The 26,738-nt window shown below is 32.9% G+C and overlaps 1 protein-coding gene across 1 annotated transcript in view; it reads right to left on the minus strand.

Annotated features, from left to right (window-relative positions):
• The window catches only part of LOC148954942 (calcium-activated chloride channel regulator 1-like), a 69,786-nt gene that overhangs the window by 22,512 nt on the left and 20,536 nt on the right, over positions 1-26,738 (minus strand). The window contains exons 4-6 of the mRNA XM_089099213.1: positions 25,082-25,249; positions 19,965-20,064; positions 2,749-2,979 (exon numbers count right to left, since the gene is read on the minus strand). Coding sequence (XP_088955339.1) covers positions 2,749-2,979; positions 19,965-20,064; positions 25,082-25,249 — 499 coding nt within the window. The remainder of the gene's footprint in view (positions 1-2,748; positions 2,980-19,964; positions 20,065-25,081; positions 25,250-26,738) is intronic.

The raw sequence follows: 26,738 nt of genomic DNA on the forward strand, positions 1-26,738 counted from the left end.
TTTAGCCCTCTTAATATATTAATAATGTAAATTTTCTTCTCAATCTTTGGATCAACGTTGTCAACGCTTTAAAACAAAGTGTAGGAGTTTTCCGACTAAAATTGTACTACAATGGAAAAATTTGTACAGTGTAAACAGCAGGTTAAAAATTTGCCGACCCAGAGAAAACATTTTCAAGAAAATAAAAGTTAAACGAGATATCCATGTCAAAAGGGAGCAAATAAAACCATAATGTACAGGAAATTTTGTATTGTACATACAAATTTCTAAATGTGTCAATTACGTGGACCTCTAAATCGCACCAAAAGTGGTACAACTGTACCGTGTTGGCAACACTGTTTTGGACACTATCGCAGTTAATTTTAAACTTCAACGTAAACCACTCAAATTTCATGGTTTGTTGTTTTTCTTTTCACATAAACCACACTATTTAAAAGTGTTTCCAGCATATGCAAATATTCTAATGAGGTAGAAGTTCCTTATTACTATAAGTCGTTTCCAGATTTCAGTTAAGTTCTCGCTTTTCGAAAGATAATGAATAACACTCACCAAGAATAGCTTCTTTCCACTTTTAATCGTAAAAAGTTCAAAAACCTTTCAACACTTCAAATAAAAAGGACTAAATTAAGAAATTTAATTTGTTGAGGAGGTTTTTTGTAACACTTGTGAAGAATAGCGAAAAATTTTGATTTACCGCATTTCACATTGCCATTTAGGGAAGGCTTTACACTGTGGAGCTGATTATTATGAGTGGTTTATGAGGGATGACTGATTTATGAGTTGTGAGTAGGTTTTTCTGACCAATCATAAAGTTGTTTTTACCTATTTAAGCCCCGTGACGTAAGTTTGTCAACAGTAATGTGAAATGAACATTTTGGCAATGAATATGTCAAGCTCTCAAGTTATGTTACGCTAAGTATAGCCATTCATGCTTAAATAGGTTTTTTCACACTAGGCTAGCGTAAAAATCAATAAAACCATCATAATCATCGTCTGAAATCATCACAGTCGTCATCAGAGAATATTCAAAATTAAGCGTGTGGAATGGAGAGGGGAATTCAAGCTCTGATCAAGCGCGGAAGGGTTTCTACGAATATTTTATCAATCTATTTTAAGAATTTAGTAATGAATCTCTCGGAAATTTTATTTTAATACTGCTATATTGACTTTTTTATAGCTTAACATAGGCTTTTATAGCATCAAATCCTATTTAGTATTCTAGTATACTGCCTAGTCTAGGCATTGCTCTAGTCTAGGAATTGCCTAGTCTGAACATTTGCTCTAGTCTAAGAATTGCTTACGTTGCAGAAACTTTGCTAAGTAATATTGTATATCGTAACGTACAGACTTAAGTTATGCTCGCGTGAAAGGGTCTACAGCGCAGCGTGAAAGAAATTTTATAATTCGAATTAAAGTTTTAAAACAGAGTAGAAAAAACTTACAGGATCTTTGACTGTTATTAATGACCAGCTTTTTGCAAAAAAAAACAAACTTAAATCAACTTATATAGTTGAAAACAATCATTGAGATATATAATTAAAATGAACAAATGAGTGGGGGCCCGACAGGACTTTTTTCCGGGACCGTCTATATATATATATATATATATATATATATATATATATATATATATATATATATATATATATATATATATATATATATATATTTATATATATATATATATATATATATATATATATATATATATATATATATATATATATATATATATATATATGTATTCAATATATATATATATGTATATATATATATCTATATATATATATATATATATATATAGTAGTTTACGTATGTAGAGTAGTTAGCGTACGTAGTGCAAAATCTCTCTAATATAGGAATATCCCTATTAAATTTAGTAAATTTGACATGAACTTTTAGAGGTATCAGTTTTCTTTATTATATAGTATATATTATATAGTAAACACATTAATAAACCTCATCCATCAGTGCACACTTAAAATAAATAAATTTTTACTTATTTTAATATGACATAATTCATTCCTTATCGTCAAAAACAATTCGCTTTAAATTTCAAAATCTTTTTTTTATTCGTTTTGATGGTAACACGAGGCCCTTTCACACTTCACACTTCACATTTTTTTTAAATCCCTAAGAGGATAGTGGAAAATCCGAAGAAATCCCAAAATTTTCAATACCAAAATTTTCTGCCTTCTTTCCAAATCGATAGTAAAGCCTTGTTATGCAGACTTTTAAGAGCATTTGGTCAAGGCAACTTAATTTCGAACTGAAGATGAGTTACTTGTACCAAATAATCTTCTTTTGACATTTAAAATGAGACTTTTTAATTGTCCAATAGTTAAGTTCGGGCTTCATTGACATATTCCTGCGCCAAATTTCGGAATCTAGACCCTAGGAAGGCGGGTTATACCTATGCCGACAGATCTATATAATTGTATAATTGTGGCCTTTGAGGGAAAATAAATACATTTCTTAGATTTGGTAGGCCACTAGTGTACAGGCGAAAAAGTACAAACAGGAGGTAACAAAATAAAATCCTGTAGTTTGATAAAAGATTAACCTTTTTATGTAATTTTTCTAGAAATAGTTGTATTAACATTCGTCTAATTTTTTACTTAGTCAACAATCTATATCAATCCAAACTGTAAAAAGTATAAGAGCTTAACAATAAAACTTGGCAGTTGCGAAAATAATAATGTTAATGCCAATAATAACAATATTGATAAGACCAATCAAAAAAGTTACCTTAATAGACTCCTTAACGACACACTCAAGGCATTTATTTAAGTGTTTATTGGGGTACTCTGGGATTTTTGCTCCAATCCAATCTCGAGTCTTTTCACTAGAAAGTGCCACAATAGAGCCTGTAATTGTCCTTACAGCTGACGAAAACGTTAATACTGCAATTTCCGTTCCATTTGGTAGATCTTGGCGAATAAATCGGCGGCTTGCAACTCGTAAAAATTTCCATTGGTCCTAAAAATATAGCGAATTTAAAAGGAAAGTCAAGATTATTTATGCAATCTTTATTTAAAACAATAAGTCTTTTTTTTATTCTATTCCAGTAGCGTCTTCCGGTTCTATTTTTAACGTAACTCAGGCCTATTCTGGTAGGTTTTTGAAGTTATTAATTACATATTTAGACTCAAATTGCAACATAAGCATCTTAAAAAAAACCGTCTATAGCCTACGACTCCTCAATGGATTCCAAAGTCCACCTCTTTATTGAAATTAAATAAAAAAAACAAGTGTTTTTAACTGAAAGTAAGGAGCGACATTAAAACTTAAAACGAACAGAAATTATTCCGTATATGAAAGGGATTGTCCCCTCCTCAACCCCTAGCTCTTTACGCTAAAGTTTTTTATTGTTTAAAAAAATAGAGCTGTGAGAAAGTCAAACTTTAGCGTAAAGAGCAAGGCGTTGAGCAGGGGACAGCTCAGCTCAACAGCTCAAAATCAGTCAATCTGATTCTTTTGATCTATCTATTGATACCCAAAACCCGTTTTCTAGAGTTTCGGTTACCATTGAGCCGGGTCGCTCCTTACTTACAGTTCGTTACCACGAACTGTTTGATCAGGATCGATCGAAAATTTTGATCTGCATAATGGCGAGAAAATCAGTCAACAGACATTGCTAATAGGATTTTCCAAGTCACTAAATATAAACATAGGGCTCGAATATGAGCGATCAAAAACAAAACATATAAGTAGTATTTCCACGAAGAACTCTCATTTCCACTAACTTGTTCATCTCCTCAATCCCCAGCTATTACAGCAGCTACTACTACTACTACTGGTAAACTCTTTTGGTTACGCAGTGAAGTGATCTCTGCCTGACAATATGGGACGCAAGGTTCGATCCCAACTGCCACAACGCTGAGCAACAGGCTTGCTCAAACGTCGACAATTGTCAGCGTCAAGTCGCGCTAAGCAGCCTCTGACCTGGGTTGCCACCTGTAGCACGAAAGTGCGTGGTAATGAAAAGATTGATCAAGTCGACAGCTTTACTTATCTTGGTAGTATTATTAGTTAAAACGCTGCCAGCAGTTAAGACGTCAAAAACAGAATATCCCAAATCAAAATTGTTTTTTCACAGTAAAAAAAAAGTTTGGAAGAGAAGGAAGGAAAGTCTGCAAAATAAGATAAAAATAATGGAAGCTTCAGCGGTGACAGTGGTCAAATAAGGCTCTGAAGCATGGACGCTTTGAAAAGCGGATGAAGATTTGCATGATTTTTTCCAGAGAAATTGCTTAAGGATAGTTCTGGGTACCCGGCTGACTGACCGTATTTCAAACAATAGGCTCTACGAAAAATGGGGTTCATTACCGCTCTTTAGGGCTATAATGAAAGAAAGGTTGAGGTGACTAGGGCACGTTGTGCGGATGAAGGATGAAAGATTGCCGAAGATTTTTCTTTTCGGCCAACCGTCTAGGGCTAAGCGGAAAGCAGGTCGTCCTCGTCTGGGGTGGGAGGACGTCATTAAGACAAACTTGAGGTAATTGGGAACTTCCTGAGAGGATGTGAAGAGGGAGGCTTTGAATGGGTTGAGATGAAGGAAGAGCGTGCGTAGCTGTGTTGGCCTCAGGTGGCTTGATGCTGCGGTGAGTTACTAGTAGTAGTAGTAATACAGTCAATTTTTGACTGTATCACAGAAAATCGATATGTAGCACTCAAATTTGGACAATTGTAGCACTATAGGAACTGACCATGGTGGCAACTCTGCCTGTGCCTCATCTCAAGTACAAGTAAGTAGAAAAGTAAGTAATCTGCCTAGCAACTGCATAGGCGAAACTCCTTTTTAACTGACCTATGTAAATTTATTTCTTCGAATTGGAGAACAATCGAGCCAATTCTATAATAAGAATTCAAAAGAAGCAAAATTAAGAGTAAGACAATAAAATCTGGATATAAAAAGGAAAGCATCAGCAATAAAGAAAGAGCTCATTAAATAAAACAGCTGGGCATCTTTGTGTGAAAACACGTAAAACATTTTCAATCAACCCATAATTGGGTATACTACCGACCCGGTTATAAAGTATAATTAAACTGGTAGCACTTCAGGGTAGAAGCTTTTTATTTCAACTTATTTTTGGAAAGACATTGGTAGTCAATTCGAGATAATTGATTCGTTCAGTTCTGTACAGCTTGGTATTTCTGAATAAGGTTATCAGTGGGGGTTAGCAGGGGTTATGAGACAGGTGATTCCTCACAACAGGGCACTTTCTTGGGCAATGCATTGGCTTACAGGGGGCCAACACCAACCCTTCAAAATATACGAAGGTTTCATTTAATCCTATAAGACAACTCTTTATTTCATTTGTTTATTATCAGGTTGTTCAGCCCAACAAAGGAGTGGGCCATTCATTTTAGACAACTGATGATATCCTGATGATAATGTGCTATAAAACTTTACAAAGCTTTAAAGTGGAGCAAATGAAATAGCAAGAAAAATATAAACTAGAATTAAATTAAGGTATGCAAAAGAAGATAGTGACGAACATTTTGTTGGGAAAGTCAAACTTTGAGTATTTTAGGTAATGTGTATACATCCCCCGCATAAGAAAACTGAGAGACAAAAAAATGCATAGCAATTATAAAAACTCAAGAAAAACACTCTACAGTAACCCTAAAGTACTGTAAGTTTAACATTAGCCTACTTTAAAGCCGGGTTCGTTTTATGACCAATTCTCGCACGATTGAAAATCTTCAATTTCCAGTTTGATTGTCAAAACATAAAATAAACTATTAGAGTTAAGAAAAGAGCAAGTTTCTTGTATAGTATTTAGGATAAATTTTTCAATATGAGAGATCTCTAGTGTGAAGAGACTTGATCAAACCTTTCTAAACGAAAAATGGTTTAGTATATACATTGTGACGCGTGTTTTGTAAAATATGAGTATCCGCTTGATTCAAGTTCCGATAAAAATCGTACATTTAGCAAGCTGATATCGTATTTCAGTTTCAGTATTATAGTAAGATACTAAATAAAACAAAACAAAATATAGTCAAAAATCCCCAAAAGTTACACGGTCTGAGAAATTAACCAAAGGTTACGGAATTATCCTATTCTGTAAGAAATCAAAATTTTTTAGATCCTCCTTAAATTATCAAATGTGTTTTTGCTCTTTTGAATGGTCCATGTGACAAATCTGTGTGACCATCTTTTATTTAGCAACAAATCCTGAAAACAAAACTATCCTACGAGGGAATTTACCCCATCGTGCTTATTTGTTTTCACTATTATTATTGGCTGAAGAAGAAAAAACTGATACAGTCTAATTAATTATTTGTCCATGTTTTTGCAACTTTTTTGGTCAATTCATACCATGCAGCAACTACCTGATAGGGTTGCGGTCAAATCGTATATAACAAAAACAACAGTAATGAAGTTCTAAGTGACATTGTCTGAAAAACCATTCACTTGAAGGAGAGAACAAAGGGACGGAATCTAAATAGAGGGGGCTTTTCCCTTATCCCCATTTGCCATAGGCATGTTGTTAATGAATCTTACAGCATTCCAAACCCACGGTGAATGTCTGTCCATAGACCAAAGAGTGTGGGTACTTTACAATAGCGGGAACTGGCGCAAGTGTCGACAAAAATACCTCAATGTCATCCAGCGTTTAGCGGCACTCGACATCTTTTCAGTTAATAATAAATATATCTGATCTCAATTGCAGACAGAAAAACAATTACAAATCTTGTAAAAATATCAAGTGTCGCAAAACGCTAGATGGTGTTGATGGTTTTTTCGCAAACATTAGCGCCAGTTTCCACTCATACAAGTTACCCATACTCTTTGATCTGCACATTAACGCACAAGGGGCATCAAAATAAAACCTTTTTTCTTCGAACTATCTTAGGTGTATTAATCTTAGGAAATTCCAACATTAACGATCTATTGGCTCCTAAATACAACTTCACCTATTAAGAAAAGCTACAACTTCTTAAACTTTTTGGGGCATATATTTTAGCTTATAGTTTGACGATTTTAACCCATGTTTCTTTTTTTAACTTTGCAATCAATACATCCAAAGACTGTATAATGCATAAGGAAATATTTTTCATTAAAGAATGGACTATCGATTTTGTTTCTGTTTTTTTTTAGGATGAATAAGGTTGTGTAAATTTTCAATTAACCAATTTTGGCAACAAGATTTAATTCTTACTGTACTTGGTATCTTTAAGGATTTCCAAACATTATCAAATTTGTTTATTAAAATTTTACTGATCTGACGGCGTTATAGTTTTGCAAAGAATACGTCCGCAACATTATTTAAAACCAACAATATTCATGGCCATCCTATACCCTCCTCCCCCTCGTATCAATTCTTACTTGTTACGGAATTTTGACATGTTGGCGCTTAGTTGTATTACTATGCGTTATGTTACTTTTAGTCTCTTTTAACTCAACTATAACTAAATTCTCAATAGAATACATAAGGAAAAACTTGAACATTTACAAACTTTTCGCCAAATAAAAAAAGGTTTCTAACCCCAAACATTCATAAATGGATAATAGCATATTTTTAATAATTAAATGATAGTTTGTAAGTGTTGATGGTGGCTTCAGAGCCACATTGACTTTTTGGTTTCATTCGTATTTAATTCTTACAATAATAACAGTCTAACCATTTTAAAACATGACCCCAACACAATGAATTCATACGCAAAAGTTTTATGTAAAACAAAAAAGGTTTGGAGCCCAAGAATTCAAAAAGGAATATTAGCATAAATTTTAACATTTGATGGTCGTTCCAAAGTTCTACTTTTCAGTCCCCGCCCAAATTTTTCATTTGATTTGTGAAGCTGCTAAATATTTTTTCAAACCCAAATATTAGCAGCGCAGCATGGGGTTCACGCCTATTATGGAAAACAACCAGTGGGCGGCTAGGGGGGACTAATTCTTTACTTGACAACTGGCATTCAAAGTAGATATCCTAGGAATAATGTCTACATCAGCAAACTGAAATTTATTCTAACTGATTCCATTCATTCGTTAAGCCTTCTACAGAGAGAGTTTCGTTTCCTTCATACTTGTTTATTTATAATTTATTTATGCTTATTTATTACATATTAACTTACTTATTTAGAAATACTTATTAATTCTATTTATAACAATTGTTTTGAAAATAGTTATATCTGTTCCTGACGTTTTGCTATTAACAATAGATAGGCTAAGAGTGTGTTGCATATAGGATGGGGACCTCCAGGCCAGTGTTTCCCCTGAAATGTCTAAATTTTTCCTATAATTTTCCGTATAGTCTGCCAATTCGTATTTCTCCCAAGTCGTGCCTCCCTTGAAATAAATGTATATGTACGTGCCAGGTACGTCGGCATCATATCGAAGCCCCAGCAGTGGTTTTTAAGATATCATTAATAGCTTTTTTTAAAGTGGTTTACCATAATGATCAACTGGAAGTTGGAAGAATATTTTACTTCTCAAATTGCAAAGCCTATGGTGTTAACAATTTTAAAATAGTGAGTTGAAAGTCTAGGCTTCTGATGAAATAATTAACGGGTATTATGTTGATCACAAAATCAACAATTCTGGCATTAAACAAAATTCCTAAAACAAAATATTACGGGAAAAATTTTATTTCAAAAGAAACTAGTTTTAGTTTTAAAATGGGCCAGTTACGCTCAGTTTTTTTTTTTTAAACTATTTTTTAAACTTTAAAATGCGAAAATTCCAAATGGGATTCAATATTCAGTAATATAGTATTTAATAAGTTCTAAAGGAATTCAGAAATTCAGTATTAAGTAATTAGAAGCACTATTTGAGGTAAGTTTAAAGTAAAATCACAGGTGATTTCTCTTAAATCATTTTTTTAGATTGACCCTAAGTGATGAATCTGACGAAAACATAATTAAATATACCGTTTGGACTTGTTTGTCAAATGTTATAACTTCTGGTTTTTTTTTTCTTCAATTCAATCTTTTCCGAATAAAGTTGAGCTTGAAACAGCTTCAGAAACCTCATTTTTACCATGCCAATTTAAGGTCACAGTGAAAAAAAAAATATTTAGTATGTGATATTTCGGAAACGTTTCTTAAGTTGGAAAACTCTACTCATTCAATTAAGTATTTTTACTATTGAAGTATTTGCTCCTACGTGTTGTTAAGTTATTATTGCAGGGACTTAGACAGCTCGAGAACATACTTAGAGACATTAAAAGAGGACTTTACTTCAAATATGAGCCAGAAGGGAACACTCACTTAACCCAGTTTTCAGCAAGTACCAAGGGGACGCTTCGCTTAGTGAAAAGAGGAAAGTTTTTCTTTAATCTCTTTCGCAAAGCAACTATAAATCCATCTTTTTTTTTTTTTTTTGGCTAACGTTTGTTTATGTTTATTACGACTAATTATTCTATACTATCGACAATCAAATTAAATTCTAATGTGTATTTTAAGTTTTAAAATACAATTAAATCCCATTGTCGATAGTATAGAATAATTTGTCGGTAAAAATATGCAAAAACTTTTGCTGAATAAAATGAAGTGAGCTATTGATCCGAGTCGTTCCTTACTTACAGTTCCTTACCATGAACTGTTTGATAGCGACTAATGGTTAAAATTTATTTTCTAGCACTGTAGTTAATGTTCCTTCGTGTTAATCTCATGTTTAATTTAAAGAAAATATAGAACTAAAGAAAAGTTTTCGTTCTCCGTGTTCCCTCTTTGTTAATTTATTTAATCTAAAGAAAATAGAGAGTAAACTTTTTTTTGAAGTTTAATTTTCGAATTTTAATCGAATCCCATTATTAAAACCAACACTGAAACTTATAAATTAACTTTTGACTTCTATTACAGCTTTAATAAATCTAAACATTATAAAATTATATTTTACAAAACCAAACTTTTTATTCCCTAGCACATCAATATATATATATATATATATATATATATATATATATATATATATATATATATATATATATATATATATATATATATATATATATATATATATATATATAAATATATACATATATATATATATATATATATATATATATATATATATATATATATATATATATATATATATATATATATATATATATATATATATATATATATATATATATATATATATATATATATATATATATATATATACATATATATATATATTAAGACAATGTGCAAGAGCAAAGTAATGTGTAACCTGTGAGAAAAACAAAGACTTCACACCTGTCTTGCTAAACAGCTGGGGTTTGTCCCTGAGTTTCGTCACTTTCATTCCAACCTTTAAATTACTTTATTGTTCAGGGTTTTTGCGACTACATAAATTTTAAGCAACTAACCGCTTCTGCTAACATATGCACAGCTAAACCATTAAAATACTACATAATGCCCTTTTGTTACCATATAATAATGCTATCAAAAAGGGTTTTAATTGCATTCCAGAATGGTTCCAATGAGGCAATGACATGAAACATTGGCTATTAGTTTTTATAACATTGATTAGTTTTAGAAGACGGACTTCAACACTGATTGGGGATCATGAAGGTTATTTAGAATATTTTGTATTCGTAGCTGGATGCATTAGTGCACCCAAAATTTTTCTGTGGAGGGGAGGGGAGGTAAGCCCAAAATTTCAGAGGGAAAGACTGTTCAAAATATTTGAGTTCCAATATTTTTTAGCTTTCTTTTAATTAGTTTGAGCAACAAAAACATCATAAAAGACAATAAATAAATGTATTCGCGCAGTTGTTCCACTATCCTTACAATTCAATAAATTTAAAAAAAAGCTTTTAGTTAAGATTTTATTACAATACACTATAATTATTTTAAAACCAGAAGAAATTCAGCCGATAATTGTATTGATTTATTTAAACTCTTACAGCAAAATAACCATCTTTAAGCATTTAAATTGTTAAAAATCAAAGTCACCAGACAGTGTAATTTTTTGTAGTATCTATTGCATTATTTTAAGCCCTCCGAGGGGGAGGGAGGTGGATTTGGTCTTTCCTGTGACGAACCTTTATGCATGGGCTCTCGGGTGTATGTAAGATAGTATTATTTCTATTCCAAAGAGTTTGCTAAAAAATGTGACGATCTTGATGTTGTCTACGCATTGCAAAGGCAAGAACTCTAAGAATTCTCAATATTTTCCGATGAGATTTTATCTGATTGAAAAAAGGGCAACCTTAAACATGGATACCAAGATTTTTTACGCATTTAACCTTCTTGCTGAAATTTTTCAAAAGATTTTCGAACTATCCTTTTTTGGGGAGGGGAGGATTCATTGGTCCTTCCGAATTTTCAGATGTTTTTGTCTATTTTGTAGCAAAACGAAGGATTTCAATGAAAAAAGGAATAAAAACAAAATACATGAATTTGGTGATCATACTAAAATAATAGAACATTCATATTACTTTTTATAAAAGGACATAACAAATCAGAATACTACAGAGGAAGGCTGATGAAGAAAAAATCATTTCAGAAATGTTCTGAATTAGCTAGTTAAAGATAGCTAATGGCAAGGCCTCAACCAAGGTTTTTGTTCAGAGGGGGGATATTTTTTCGGGGAGATAAAAATCTAAAAAAAAACACATTTAAATTTGTTTATATGCATTTTTGTTGCGTTTATACAAGTCAGAAGAAAATGTCGGGGGGAGTTTTCAGACCCCTAACCCATGATGGCCGTGATGACCCTAGGCGTTATTGTGATGGTCTTATGGATTCTCACGTCAAATTAGAGTAAAGGGGTTTGTTTACGTAAGATAAGTTATACTTAACGCAACTAAAAACATTAGCACAGAAAATTACATGATAGTGTGAAATCCACTTAAATTTAAGCTTCTTTATGTAACCACAGCTTCTTTAATTAAGAAAACAAAACATAGCTTGAGATACAATAATGTTCTATTAACAAACGACTATCACAAGCTAATAAAGCCAAAATTGCATTCCACGTTAAATAAATCCAAACATGAAGCATAATGATAAAGTAAGTAAAATAGAAGTAACAATAAGGGAAAAGTAGATCATAAGACTAGTGCTTAAAAAGTGCCAAACAGAAGCAAAAACAAAAAAGAGACAATAAAAGAAAACAATAGAAGGAAACCAAAAAGAGATGGAGGAACAATTTATCTTTCAGGAAAAATATTGTTTTTCTGCTATTGTTAAGATGTTCCGTTATAAAGGGGAAGAAACTTATTCAGTAGATCTCCGTAAGGACCAGGGTTGGTGAGTAAACAGGGACAGGGGGAATGGATGACACTAGTCTAAATCCCTGCTTCATTCTTTCCTGTATCTATATTATCGTGCAAAATTACCAATAGCATAAAAATAAAGTATCAAAATATTGAAAACTGTTATAACGAGGAAAAATCTAAAGAAGGTCCAGATTTGAGCTTAAAAATCAACATTAGTTGAGGTTTGATAACAAGCATCGAATTGTAGTGATGTTAACATAGAAATAAAATTTAATCCTGTTCAAAAATAAAAACTAATGAAAGGTAAATAATTGATTGAAACACCATTAAAATATGGAGTTCTCGTAAACTTTGTGAAAAAAAAACGATTTCAGATAACGATTCTCTGAGGACAATCCTTCGTAATTTTTTCCAAAAAGTTGCTTTACAATAGGATAGTCATTTCCCATCCTTAAAAGGGATTAAAAGGGATTATCTTTTGCCTAAGAAGACACGTAAGGAGACAATATGAGAGCTTTTTAATCATAGCCGTTAGACAAGCCAATTTATGTTCCAGTAGACTACATGCACGGATGCAAGGGTATTTACGCCTATTCTGCTCCCAAAAATCTTGTGTATAAAGTTTTATTAATTTTATATCTGCAGCCCCTCCCCCTCTTTGTAAGTTCTAGCGTACGTGCTCATTTCAACATTCTTTTGTACTCTATTTTCACCAGCTTTTTTCTTCTGTTAGGCGATCATATCAGATGTCAAAATAGTGCCTTTGAAAATAGAATAGATTTGAAAATAAAAAATAGGGTTGTTTTACTAAGCTAAATATTTTAAATGTTCACAAGTAAAGAGAACATCAACTAGCCATTTTTATGTATCAATGTTTGAACCAATATTCACCTGAAGGCTTCAGGAAATACTTAGGCCCAACTTATGTAATCCTTGTCATGGAACTAGGAATTCTTAAGGGTAGTGTTTGAGGCTTGGACAGTGGCGGTTCTGACCTCTCTTGCGCTGGGAGCAAAAGCTTTTTTAGCCCCCCCCCTGTCTCCCACAAAAGTTTAAGGCCAAATTTTAACAAAATTTTCATTAATTAACAAAATTATTTTCACTTTATTACTTAATTAATAATTTTTACAGTCATTTTATGATTCATCTCATTATTTAATCATTATTATTAATTCTAACCTACTTGTTTTAATTATTGCTATTTAATTATTACTATTTAATTTTATAATATAATTTTATAGATATATAACCTTAGTAATTCATTAATAATTTATTAATTATTTTCATGTATTAACTCCACCCTCTTCTTTATTTTGATAAAAAATAAAGTTTCTAAATTACAAAATAATCATAACCGTTAGGTTATTTCTTTGAAATTTTGTGACCCTAAAATTTCTGTGCCCGGGGCAAATACCCACTCCGTCCCTCCTAAAAACACCTCTGGGCTTGGAATACTCGACGAGTATTCTTGTTTCCGTGACAACACAGGTCTGGAAAGCTGGCAGAAAATTTTGAACAGGGTCAACTTTAGATCGGACTTTTTTTTCAAGTGGAATTTTGTATGTTTAGTAGATATAAATGATGGAAACGGCCATCATTAGCAGCTAAATGGGTTTCCCTGATGATTGTTGAAGAATCTTACAAATATTGTTTTTGTTAGTAAATGAATCCTTTAGCACTCTGGAGCAATCCTGTCGTTGTAATTTTTTATAAACCAACTTTATAATAAAACTTTCTTTCTTTAGTTACAATCTGTGCAACTTCAAACTGTCAGTGAATAAGCATCAAAATAAACCGTTGAAAAATACAAATCTTGCTTAAGACCAGAACAAAAACCAGAGTCAATCCTATTTACTTAAACGTCTCATTACTCATTCTGATGTAAATGAGAGTTCTAAACTGTGGTTCAACATATTTAATGTGCAACCACATGCGGTTTGAGAAATATAAGGATTTTAAGTATTCACTTTTTTATTTGTCTTATTTATTACTTTTGCAGTGAATCTGGGCGGATTCGTTAATCAAGTTTTGTTGTTGTAGCGATTAACAGCCCTAAAGAGGATTTGAAGATAACGCGAGTTGATGAAAATATAAAATCCCTGATAAATTGATACGAGACTAAATTTATTCCATATTCAAAAGTGAGCCCAACTTCGGGATAAAACTTGTATAATAATAAGATATATATAAAAAAGAATATAAGCTAAGCTAATATATATTTGGCTAAAGTACCTAGAACACTCGAGATAAAATCTGATTTTTTGGCGTTAGTCAAGTGGAAACTTACACAACCGTATTGATCTTCACTTTTCAACGATAAATACCTCAATAAGCCATCAAATCAAACAGGTCGTGGTAACGAACTGTAAGTAAGGAGCAACCCGGCTCAATTCTAACCAGAACTCTAAAATACAGAATTTTGATACAAATAGATACATCAAAGGAATTGAATTTTGATCTTGATTTCAAATATATAACTTTCATCAAATTTTGGTTTAACCGTCTAAAGCTACGAGCCTGAAAAATATGCCTTAGATTCGAAAAAAGGGATAAATATTCTCTAAAAGTCATAGAATCTTAATGAAAATCGCACCATCAGATTCAGCGTATCAGGGAACCATACTGTAGAGGTTTCAAGCTTATATCTGCAAAAATGTAGAATTTGTATCTTTTTGCCAGAAGAAAGATCACGGATGCGTGTTTATTCGTTTTTTTTTCCAGGGGTGATCGTATCTACACAGTCGTCCTAGAATATCGCGAAAGGGCTCATTCAAACGGAAATTAAAAGTTCTAGTGACCAAAAAATTTTAAGTGACCAAAAAATTGGAAAGTAACTAGGCCACCTCCCACGCTCATTTTTCCCAAAGTCACGTCGGGACTTTTTTTCAGAAAGGTATTCAGGGCATGGGCGCCCATAAGCTGAATTCCAGGGGGGGCAAACCTCGTCTAATCTCAAAACAAAAATATAAAAATAAGGCAGCATCATTCAGCCAGGGGGGCGGTAGCCCCCTGCCCACCCCATATGGGCGCTCATGATTAGGGGGGATTTTTTTTATGGTGAGGGGTCGGAGGCGGGGGTCACGTGGGAGGATCTTTCCATGGAGGAATTTTTCATGGAGGGAGAGAATGTTTCATGAAGGGGCGCCGGATTTCCCAGCATTATTTAAAAAACGATCAAAAATTTAATAAAAAACTAATTTTTTCAACTGAAAGTAAGGAGCAACATTAAAGCTTAAAACTAACAGAAATTATTACGTATATGAGGGGTTGGTCCCATTGTCAGTACCTCGCTCTTTACGCTAAAGTTTTTTTAGTACTTTCAAAAGAGCTATTTATTCTAATTAAACGGCCTTTGTAATTAAGGGGTCATTCCTAAAGAACTGGAGCAAATTTCGAACTTTAGCGCAAAGAGCGAGGCATTGACGATGGGACCAACCCCCTCATATACGTAATAATATATATTCGTTTTATATTTTAATGTTTCTCCTTACTTTCAGTTGAAAAAAACTTGTTTTTTTTAAATTTAATTTGAAGAAAAAGAAACGTAGGTAGAAATCACCAAAATATAAGCTAAAAACAGATTGCACCAAGCAGCTTAAGAATGTGTAGTTGAAGGTGTAATTGTCCTCGTTTTCTTACTTTCTTCGCGATTTTACGTTTTTTGTAGCTGAAGGAGACATAAAAAGACACAATTAACTATTTTTTGCAGAAATGGTGATTACACTAAATAAGCTTAATCAAAATAATATATTAAACTCATTTTTGGAAAAAAAGCCAAGAGTTTACTTTTTTGCAGTATCCGAATTGCAATTGTGTTAAATGGAACACGACTATCCGAATTTAACAGATCATATTGCACAAAACCGTAATTTATAGTCAGAAATTCACCAGCAAATTGGGGTAAATGGTGGCGAAAAAGGTTTAGGGATGGTACCTGTTTCCTTCACAAAACAAGTCTGCTTTTAGGCCTATAATGTCCTTTTTTTATGTATTCTTCCCAAACTTTTGTGTCAGGTAGGAGTGCACATATTATTTTGGGGGTGGGAGGCTTTTACCCTACATTTCCAACCTAGCAAGTGTCGCTTAGAAATTTTATTTAAATTACTTTTAGTAAAAGTCACTCATAGATATTAAATCTGATATTTTACTTCTTACTACTTGACATTCCATAGCTTTTTATTCCTTAGTTGTTGGTATTCATATTCATTTTACATTCAAGCGGAACTCTGATAACTACAGATTTTTTTTTCTAATTTATTTTCTTTGCTTAATTCTAATACTATGTCAAAAAAGCATTACAAAATAGAAAAAAAAAGAAAAAGGAAAACAGACATACTGTGTCCGCTTTTTTCTTATTTAAAAACAAACAAGTCCGATAAAATGGGTTTAATAGAAAGTTATTCAATAAAAATATCAGAAAGATCCAAAATATTCATTCTTAATTCAAAAGTAGCTATTTCAAAATGCTTGTAGACAAGTTTTGTTTTTAGATCCCCTTGAAGTAAAAAAGAGTAGAATATTATTGGAATTTTTTAGTAAGACATTACTAGGAAGTAATGCAAGATAGAGAAGAAACATTTACTTTTTTATTAAAAAAAAGTACCAAATTTAAAATTCTTTTAAGCTAGTCTCATTTCAAGGTCACTTTTGTAAATGCTGAAATTTATTAAAAATTTTTAGACAAAAATCTTTCTACACTAACTGAGATAAAGTCTAACATGAATTATGCTTATCATCAGTTATTATACATTTCGTAATATTAAGTTTAATTACATGAAGATTCAGCTGGGAGATAATCTGGGGGAAGGAAGGTCCCACAGCTGGAAAAACATGGCAGGGGGGTTTCTTCATGGGTTTACCCAGCCAATAATTAGCTTTCAGGGGTGTGGAGGTATTAGGTTTTTGGTACCTGAGTCTACAACCTGGATTTTTATGGGTTCACTCTACCACAAATTACCAATTACAAATGGCATACAAAAAGACCAGTGTAGTATTTTCAGTATTTTAAGTCAATATTGCACTTGTGAGGCACTTGCACAAAACAGGACCATTAGACCCTTTACCCCTCCCCGATATCTGAAGAGTCTTGCAATTCATTCCACAATTCCATTTACTTTTCATGTAAATCACCTGTTTTTGTCGTCAGCGCGTTTCTTCCTCATCCGTCCCAACTTCTATACTCCCCCCTATACAAACTCTTACGTACATTTTAGGGTTTCACTAAATAGAATTTAAGAATTATTTATCCTCTTGTTACCCACAAAATTATTAACGCTTTACAAATTAAAGAAGGTTCGTGGGATAGGTTTACTCTTTTTTCTGCTGCATCATGTTTAGCATTTTCCTTTGAATAGTTTCTAATACATCGATAGGCAATGTGATGATATTCAAAAAAAGTTGCTTAACGCTCTTTCAAATGTGTTAATAAAAGAATTACAAGCAAAAACTCATGACTGAGCGTAATTGAAAATGATGCCTTTAGGTTTTATCCAAGATGGCGTGATATTGTATGGCATTTCTTGAACCAACTTCTTTTCATCTTTTTTTGCTATTCGGTCAATAGCTCAAAAATGGGTGTTTCGAGCTATTAAAATGTTATCAATCCTCAGAATTAAGGCATGAAGGCAATAGCGCCAACTGAGGGGATACAGCTGTCCCTTTTATATTTTGAAACTTACCTTTCTTGGATCTTCATCAACAAATATTTTAGTTGATGATAAAAATTTAATTTGAGAAGGGGAGCTAACTTTAAATACTACCCCTATGGACAGTAGTAACAAACATAATCCATTTCGCATTGAAAAACGTGAGTCTGTTCATCATTGCCTCCGAACCAGGAGTAGGATTGCCTCCGAATCACAAAATTGTAGAAATGGCGGCAAATAATTTTTCATTTTTATTCTGAAGATACAAAAAAGACATTTTTAGAAATCTATGGGACATTTCCTCCCTGTTCTCACCACTTGGTGGCCCTGTTCTGAGCTCCTTCAGGTCTTATTCCAGTGAATTTTTCTGGTCCCTAATCGCATACTACTACTGCTACTACTACTAGTACTACTAAGAACTCACTGTGGCGCCAAGCCACCTGAATCCAAAACAGCTGTGTGTGCTTTTTTCCATACCCATTTACTCAAATCTTCCTCTTAATCATCTCCCAACAATCCCTAATTTTCCATTAAATCCTCCCTTACGACCTATTCCAACCCATTCGGGGACAATCTACTTCTTGTTTGACCCTAGATCAGTGGCCAAAAGAGACGATCTTAGGCAATATGTCATCCTTCATTCGCATAGCGTGTCCTAGCCAGCTTAACCCTCCTTTCATTATAGCCCAAGAAAGCGGGGTAGAACCACGTATTTTACTGTTTGAAACACGGTCAGCCAGACGCTCTGAGAAATCCACAAAATTATCCGTAGACAATTCCTCTGGATAACAACTAACAAGTCCGCCTGCGTCTTTCGGAGCGCTCACGCTTCCGAACCATGCTTGACCACTTTCATTATTGTACCTTCCAAAATTACAATGCTGGTTTGCAGACTTATCTTCCTATTCTTCCAAACCTTTTTCAGCCGTGAAAAAACATATCGAGCCTCGGGAATTTCACTTTTTGCATCTTCACTGCCCCCCTCCCTTTGCATCTACTATCTATACTTCTCAGGTAAGTGAAGTTATCCACTTGATTGATCTTTTCATTGCCCAACATCACCTGTTCACCTTCGCTTATTCCCAGTCTCAGCGACTTAATCTTCTTAACATGAATTTTCAGATCTATTCTTGCACCCTGAACTCTCAAAAACCTCCAAAAATTCATTCTTTTTATTAGCATCTTTTTCTAGAAAACTTAATTAATCTGCATAATCTAAATCCTTGAGAGTTTTACCTTCCCATTTGATTCCTTGCTACCCCATAGTCTTTGTAGTGTCCTTATCAAAATAAAACAGATGTATATAGGGATAAAACACAACGTTCATCATTTTGGCAAGAGCTAAGACTGCCAGGTACTCCACAGAATTGAAACGTAAAGAATCTAGTAAAATACCAAAAAATGGATTGAATACAAATCAAAGGAATAAAAAAGTGAAGGATTTAAAAAATTCAATAAGTTAAAAAACGAGGGTCACAATCTTCTAGATACATGGAATAGGGCACACCTTTATCAAACAATGGCCTGTGACCGATACCGTAAAATAGCAATTCTGTAAAAAAGAAAGTCGCTTTCTGCCATTAAGACGACCATTAACACAGCTGATATTTCAACTGCCTTGTCTTCATATAATTAGAAACTTCACTTCATTTGATTAGTAACTGATCATTCGTTTTCAGCCCTTTTGGGCCTATTTCCAAATATGTGAAGTTTTTTTGGAAGAAGCAGAATCTGGAGAAGACAGCCGCCCCAATTTCACGAAGTATCTTCTTTCTTTTTAAACATCAGTTTAAAGCTTTGATATGCGAAAGCTTTGGACATGATCTTGCTCTTTAACTTTTCTTAAAGTAGTAAAAAATAAATAATATAGACCGACAAACAAAATTTGATAGTTACCAAATTCAAGCAGTGTGAACTTATCAAAAAATCATGATTCTCAACGACATACAAGCATTTTTTTTGTGTGGGGGGGGAATTCTAAATGCCCAAAAAGAGGTGATTTACATCGAAAATATAGTGTGGACGCCCCTGTGTGCATCCCTGAAAAGTGACCATAGAACTCATGTATCCTAAGCCTTTATGGACTTATAGGAACAACTGCAATGGAAAATGAATTCAGGTAGCTAGACCATAATACAAAAGTACTTACCTTTTGATTCATTTCAGCGGAAGCGTCGAGAGCCAAGATAAATCTGGGTAGAGCAGGCTTTACATACTTGAACGTCATATTGGACAACTCTGTCGTAAAACTATATGAAAACAGGAAGAATTAGAAAACCCTGTCTTTTAATCATATAAAATACAATTTAATGAGGAATCCTTTGAAGACAGTGATTAAAACACAACCTAAGCAAATGTGTTATACAAAGTTTTAAAACGTATCTTCACTCTAATCAATCTCTTATCTAATATATTTCTACCTTGAAATGTGTAATATCAACAACAAATTCCTAAGATATGTCAAAGTTGAAGAGAAGTCTGTGTTATTTTCATTCGTGTAATTGGAAACTTGTTAGCCTTATTTTAGCAATATATCATTATTAGTCGTATTATCCATTTTTTTAGTTATTATTATTACTATTATTCATTTATTGCCCGTCAAAATAGTACATAGACCACAGTTCATATATTATCCAGTATGATCATTCTCTATCTCACCCATTATAAAAACCCGGACCGGGGTGCGAGTGCTCCGGAGAACGTTTTGGCAGATATAAACATGTTAGACATGCTAGACAGGTTAGTCTGTTTCCGACTGTTTCCATCAAAGTGCATTGAAACAAACGGAAATAAAGCTAATGCAGAAACAAGCTAGACAAGCTAAGGCAGAAATAAGTGGGAGGAGCTTTTTGTTCACGAAGACCAGAAATGATCTGCGATAAGCTTACTGGTATATTCTGTCTACTGTGACATAGACGGAGTAATCACTGAAGTAACAAAAAGATAAAAAAAAACATAAACACACATCAAAATCCAAATATATCACATACAAAAAAAAAATCATTATATAATTTACATTAATACAAAACAAACAATTTTGAACAAATTGCTGACCATGGATGATTAAACTTTCTTTGAAAACGGGATAGAGATTTATTAATGCTAATATTAGGGTCAGCTAGCTTATACAAATTAATAATTTTACGATTTCTTGTCCAAGAGGGCAAATGTAAGAGATAGTTAGCAAATCTGAAGAAGATTGATCGTAGGGGCTTTTTATCTGTAACTGTAGAGAATTTCCAGAAAGGAGCAATGTAAAGCAGATGTGGAAGGACTGTGGCGTTGCAGATAGATGCTAGAAGGTATGACAGCTTATGACAATTCCAACAGCTAAAATAAGCTGCATCTTCGTTTGTCTTTTGCAGATGAAGTAGGCCAAATACCATCAGTAATGATGATCAGCCAACGCTCACCTTTACCGGGTGGGGCCAGATCTGATGGGTTAACCATTTTGACATCAAAGGAACAACTTCGCTATGAAAAGGAAACAGAGACATGGCCAATTTTATGCAGGAAGGAAAAGCCACTGCTTAAGCCAAGGCCGTATCCTGGGGGGGGTCCCCCGGTTTGAACCCCCCCCCCCCGAAATTTTTGACCGAGTCGAAAATAAGTCGAAAATTAGTAAAACATAGGTAAAATCAGTAAAATTAGTCAAAAACTGAGTCAAAAATTAGTAACCCCCCCACCAGAAAAAAATAATCCTGGATCCGCCCTTGGCTTAAGCCTAAATTAATGTTTATGAAACTGAGGCTTAACGCCTGATTTTGGTATCTTTTGCTTGCTTATAATACCACAAGAATTAAAAACCTAGAAATAAAGTAGAAGTTAGCTCATGGACGGTTTAAAGCTTCACATGCAACAACAATTTAACCACAAAATTAGGCTTCCATTAACCTTTGTTAAAAGATATGTTAAGTTCGGCAGATAGACATAATGACGGTCCAAACATAAAAGACAAAGTTAAACGCATCAATGACAACCCCACGCATGTTGGAGTTTGCCTGTCAAGCCAACTCCTAATTATGGCCATCAAAGTGTCCGTCCGCAATGTGTCGCTCCAAGCATCAATCAAAAGCGGCCCTTTGCAAGTCATAAGCCGTCTATGATCCTTGTCAGAAATTATAAACTAAAGCCATTTACTGATGTACCCTTGAGCCAGATGATGTATGGTAAACTAGCCTGGTTTTTGTGCAATAAATCATAACGATATGGAATCTTATCCTTTTTGCAATAGCCTAGTTGAATATATATTTTTGACAAGGCTTCAGCGACTGGCTCTGCTTTGTCAAAACCTAGCATCTGTATTAGACAGGGGTTTGAGAAAATCCCCCTGTAGTAATTATTTTAATTTTTGAAATGGGGAGAATAGGTGAAAGATTTAGAATCTCGTTGATAGTTTATTTGACGTTTGTTTTCTTCGAAAGAATCGAATTTTGATGTTGATTGAAAATATATCAAATGCATTAAGTTTAATGTTACCCATCAAAAGTTAAGAGCCTGAGAAAATTTGCTCAATTTTTAAAAAATGGGAGAAAGACCCCCAAACTATCAATTAATCTTATTGAAAATCAAACCATCAGATTCAACATATTAGAAAACCCTATTGAAGAGGTTTCAAGCTCCTATATTCAAAATTGAGGAAATTTGCATGTTTTACCAGAAGAAAGTATTACGAATGCGTGTTTATTTTTTTATTTTTTTTTGTGCATTTTCCTCAGGGGTGATCACATTGAACTAATGGTCCAAGAAGATCGGGAGAGGACTCAATTGAGGGAAATCAAAAGTTCTAGTACCCTTTTTAAGTGACCAAAACGATTGGAGGACAGCTAGCGACTCTTGAAACACAAGGGCGTTTAATTATAATCAGAAGTTTTTTTTAAGAGTGCTTAAAAAAATTTAGCCTGAGAAGAAAGGTATCGAGGAGGGGGTAACCCCTTAATATACGGAATAGTTTCTGATCGTTTTGAGTTTTAATTTTGCTTTTTACTGTTCCGATAAAAAGCTTTTTCAATTATTCCAAATAAGACTTTCTTGATTTTTGCACACAAAAACCACATTGCGGGAAATATTGAGAAAAAGTGAATAAGCCAACATTACAAAAAAGAGACAAGGATCAGCGAAACACCTTTACTCATGGGTGAGCTGACGTCTACAAAATTGGTACTAAGTGCTCTACGAAATTTGGGAAACCTGAGCTCAAAGAAACACCCTGAAGTTCTCGGGAAAATTTCAAAAGAAGACAAAACCAAGAAAACTTCTTTGGAGACAAGAAAAAAACTGGTTACGAAGCATCGCAGAATCATGACACAAACAAAGCGCCTTTGCGTGCTTTTTCTCATTAGTAAGGTTTGGGACTTAAACGTGTCTTTACTGACACCAAGGGCTGTTCAGCAACTAAAAAAAACTTATAGTCATAAAACTTAATTAGCACAGATGGTAGAATCTTTGGGTTCGGAAAAGATAAATATATATATATATATATATATATATATATATATATATATTTTTATATATATATATATATATATATATATATATATATATATATATATATATATATATATATATGTATATATATATATATATATATATATATATATATATATATATATATATATATATATATATATATATATATATATATATATATATATATATATATATATATATATATATATATTATATATATATATATATATATATATATATATATATTTATAATATCTCTATCGCTGTATTCGTATATGAGAAAAGAAGAAGAGAATAGACAGAAATATTTGGAACAATAAAGAAGTCTTAGAAACTATCCTAAGAGAGCTTTTTGTCCCTAGCTAAGATGTTTAGATAAGGATTAAAGTATACGCAATAACTTTTGAATTTGAGAAATAAACTTATCCATTAGAACAAATAAAAAAGAGGGGAAGGTGGTTTTCGCTTGGGAAATTTGTTTCAAAATGACAATTAAATGCTTTTAAAGTGTCAAAAACATCAAAATAACAGCTTTTGTGCCTCTAGTCCTGGACCCAGCTTAGGTGTATTTACATCTGAAAACCACGACCTTCTAAAAATTTTCTTTGGTTGTTTTAAAATTACGAAGTTTTAGGGAAGTGCCACATTTGTGCTGGTGTTAGACATTGAACTGTGAAGACAAATTAGCAAAACTTATTCCTTAATTTTGATAAAAGTTTTTCGTTCGTAAAATCTAAACGCTAAATAACAATATCTTGATTCTCAAATACAAATGCCCCATCACAAAAAAGCCACAGCTATTTAAGCAGTTTTATGCTAAATGTTTTTAGCTTACTCTTTGCTGATTTTTCACCCATGTTATTTTTTTATTTGATACTCGCTACTACCAAAACTGCATAACTTCATGTGGAGGTCTTTCTTGTTAACAATTGAATTCCCAGTTTTTTTAGTTAGTAACTAATTTTTTAGTTAGTAATCAAAAAGTAAAAGTTATTAATTAACAAAACTAATTACTTAAATTTGATAAACGCTTTTCCATCATTAAAATTCAGATATTAACAATCTGTTGATTCCCGAACACAACTACACCTTCAAAGATAAGCTAAACATTCTTAAGCGGTTTTTAGCTCACTTTTTGCTGATATTTCACTTGCGTTACGTTTTGTTTAATTTGGCGTCCGCTACCTGCAAAAACATCCAGAGGCAGTTTTAGGGGAGGGACAGAGGGGGCACTTGCCCTGGGCGCAGAAATTTTAGGGGCGCAAAAATTCAAATAAAGAATCTAATTATAATCGTTTTTTAATTTTGAAATTTCATTTTTATTAAAATATAGTAGAGGGAGCAGTTAATAAATTAAAATAATTTATAAATTAATTAATAAAATAAAAATAAATAAATAACAATTAAATAATAATAATTAAAACAACTAAATTTAAATAACTAATCATAATTAAATAATTTAAATAATAAGTTAAAAATAATAAAAAATAATTATAAATTAATTAATAAATTGAAAATAATTTTCTTCATAAACGATTTTTTTTTAATTTTGCCTTAAAATTTTGTGGGAGATAGGAAGGGGGGCTAACCAACACTTTGCCCCGGGTGCAAGAAAGGCCAGAACGACCACTGAAAACTGCATAATTTCATATGGAGGTCTTTTTTATTTACTTTTGGATTCCCAGTTTTTACTAATTTCTAACGATATGTTTGATTGTACAAGCTTCTACTAAACCAATTCGGGCAGATTTCATTTCCACTGTCCTTGGTATCTCAAACATAATATCTAAAAGTTACCTGTTTCTTAAATCCTCGCTTGAAAAGACTATTTCATCTACTGATCGTTTACCGCATAGAACAGAATGTTTTGTAGGCTTTAAAGGGCTAGAAGAGCATGGCAGAAATCCCGTTTTGACCATCAACGGTATTATCGAGCAGTTTGTAGAATAGCCATCGCATTGTAACCTGATGAAAAGAAAGCAAAGCTATTGACATAGGGGGCATTTTTACTTCGATAATTTTTTCCTTTTGTGAAGAAAATGCTTTAAAAACAAATTAAAATAAGTTTTGTCAACTTAAAAAAAACATGGCACGTCTGATTAAAATAAGTTAATATAAATTCGGGATTAACTCATCCTAATGAGGGTTCCCCTATAAAAACTTGGCATAGTGCCGATTTAAAGAATTGTTTTACCAGCAAAAGAATTCAAAAGAATTTGAAAACATCATAAACATCAAATATAAAGATAAACTTCAAAAAGAATTTGAAAACGTAACAAACATCAGGATAAATTGTGTCTACTTAAATAAGGAAGTCCACTCGATATGGTTTTTAGGAAAACCAGAAGAGAATTCAAGTTTCCATTGCAATTGGTGCCTAAACCTGTAATACATATTTTATTTACAGTATTTAATTTTATAAGGATTAGATATCAGGATCATATGAATTAGTGAGAATCAGAATTTTAGGGCTAGAGTAATCACCAGATATTAGTGAAATAACAAATGAGGATGTTACTACGGTCACAGTAATAAAGTGATGCCAATAATAATTACACGGGTAATAACAGAATTGAGGAACAGGCGTCAATTGCCAAGTTATCAATAGAATCTGCTGCTTTAGAGACCTGTGTACAAACATCTGTCACTTCACAAGGACTAGAAATATTTATTAGCTGTCCAAAATGATCTTGAATTGTTTTAATGAATTTCCCCAAAAAATGGCAATCCAAACTTGTGCTTGAAGCGCAATTTTTCCAAAACAAGTTTTTATTTCTAAAACAGGATCCTACAATGCCTTGCACTTAAAATGTTGGATTTGAACATATGGATACACTTTAGAAAAAGCAGTAGTTTTAACATGGGTCATTTTTTATGTAAAATTGTGACACTATATATTCATAACTCGAGCCACGTCGGTCAGACTTAAGTATAAACAGGCACGTACACGTAATTGCATTTTTGGAGATAGGGGGAGGCACAGACTTAAAAAATTCTGCTAATTTATTTTTAAGAGACTAGAAAACTGGAATTGCCAACTAGTTTCAAGTTGCTATTCATATGAATACTTACGGATGTTTTTTTAGGATACATGTGCAGCCGTATGCGCACAAATTACAATAGGTGACTTGAAAATTTTATCCATGAACCATTTCTTCTCATGGTAGACTAAGGCAAGTAAAAGCAAAGAATGATTCAAATTGTGAATGTGTGATCTAAACATGAATAACTTCAATTTAATTTTACAACTAAGATATCAAGAATAATATTTTTAATACTTAATAGACTTCTCAGGTCAATTCCAAGCCCAAAATTTTCGCAGGTTCAATCATCCGTGGGCGTAAAGTCTGAGTGCCCTCTTAATATATGTTAGTAGAAACTACTTCATCAATTCCAGTATTGGTAATTTATGAAAAGACTAAGCGCAGTGCTGATTCAAAGAGCCCTTTGTGGA

Source organism: Artemia sp. Qi Xiang Cuo, chromosome 2 (assembly GCF_049724085.1).
Source record: "Artemia sp. Qi Xiang Cuo chromosome 2, ASM4972408v1, whole genome shotgun sequence".
NCBI lineage: Eukaryota > Metazoa > Arthropoda > Branchiopoda > Anostraca > Artemiidae > Artemia > Artemia sp. Qi Xiang Cuo.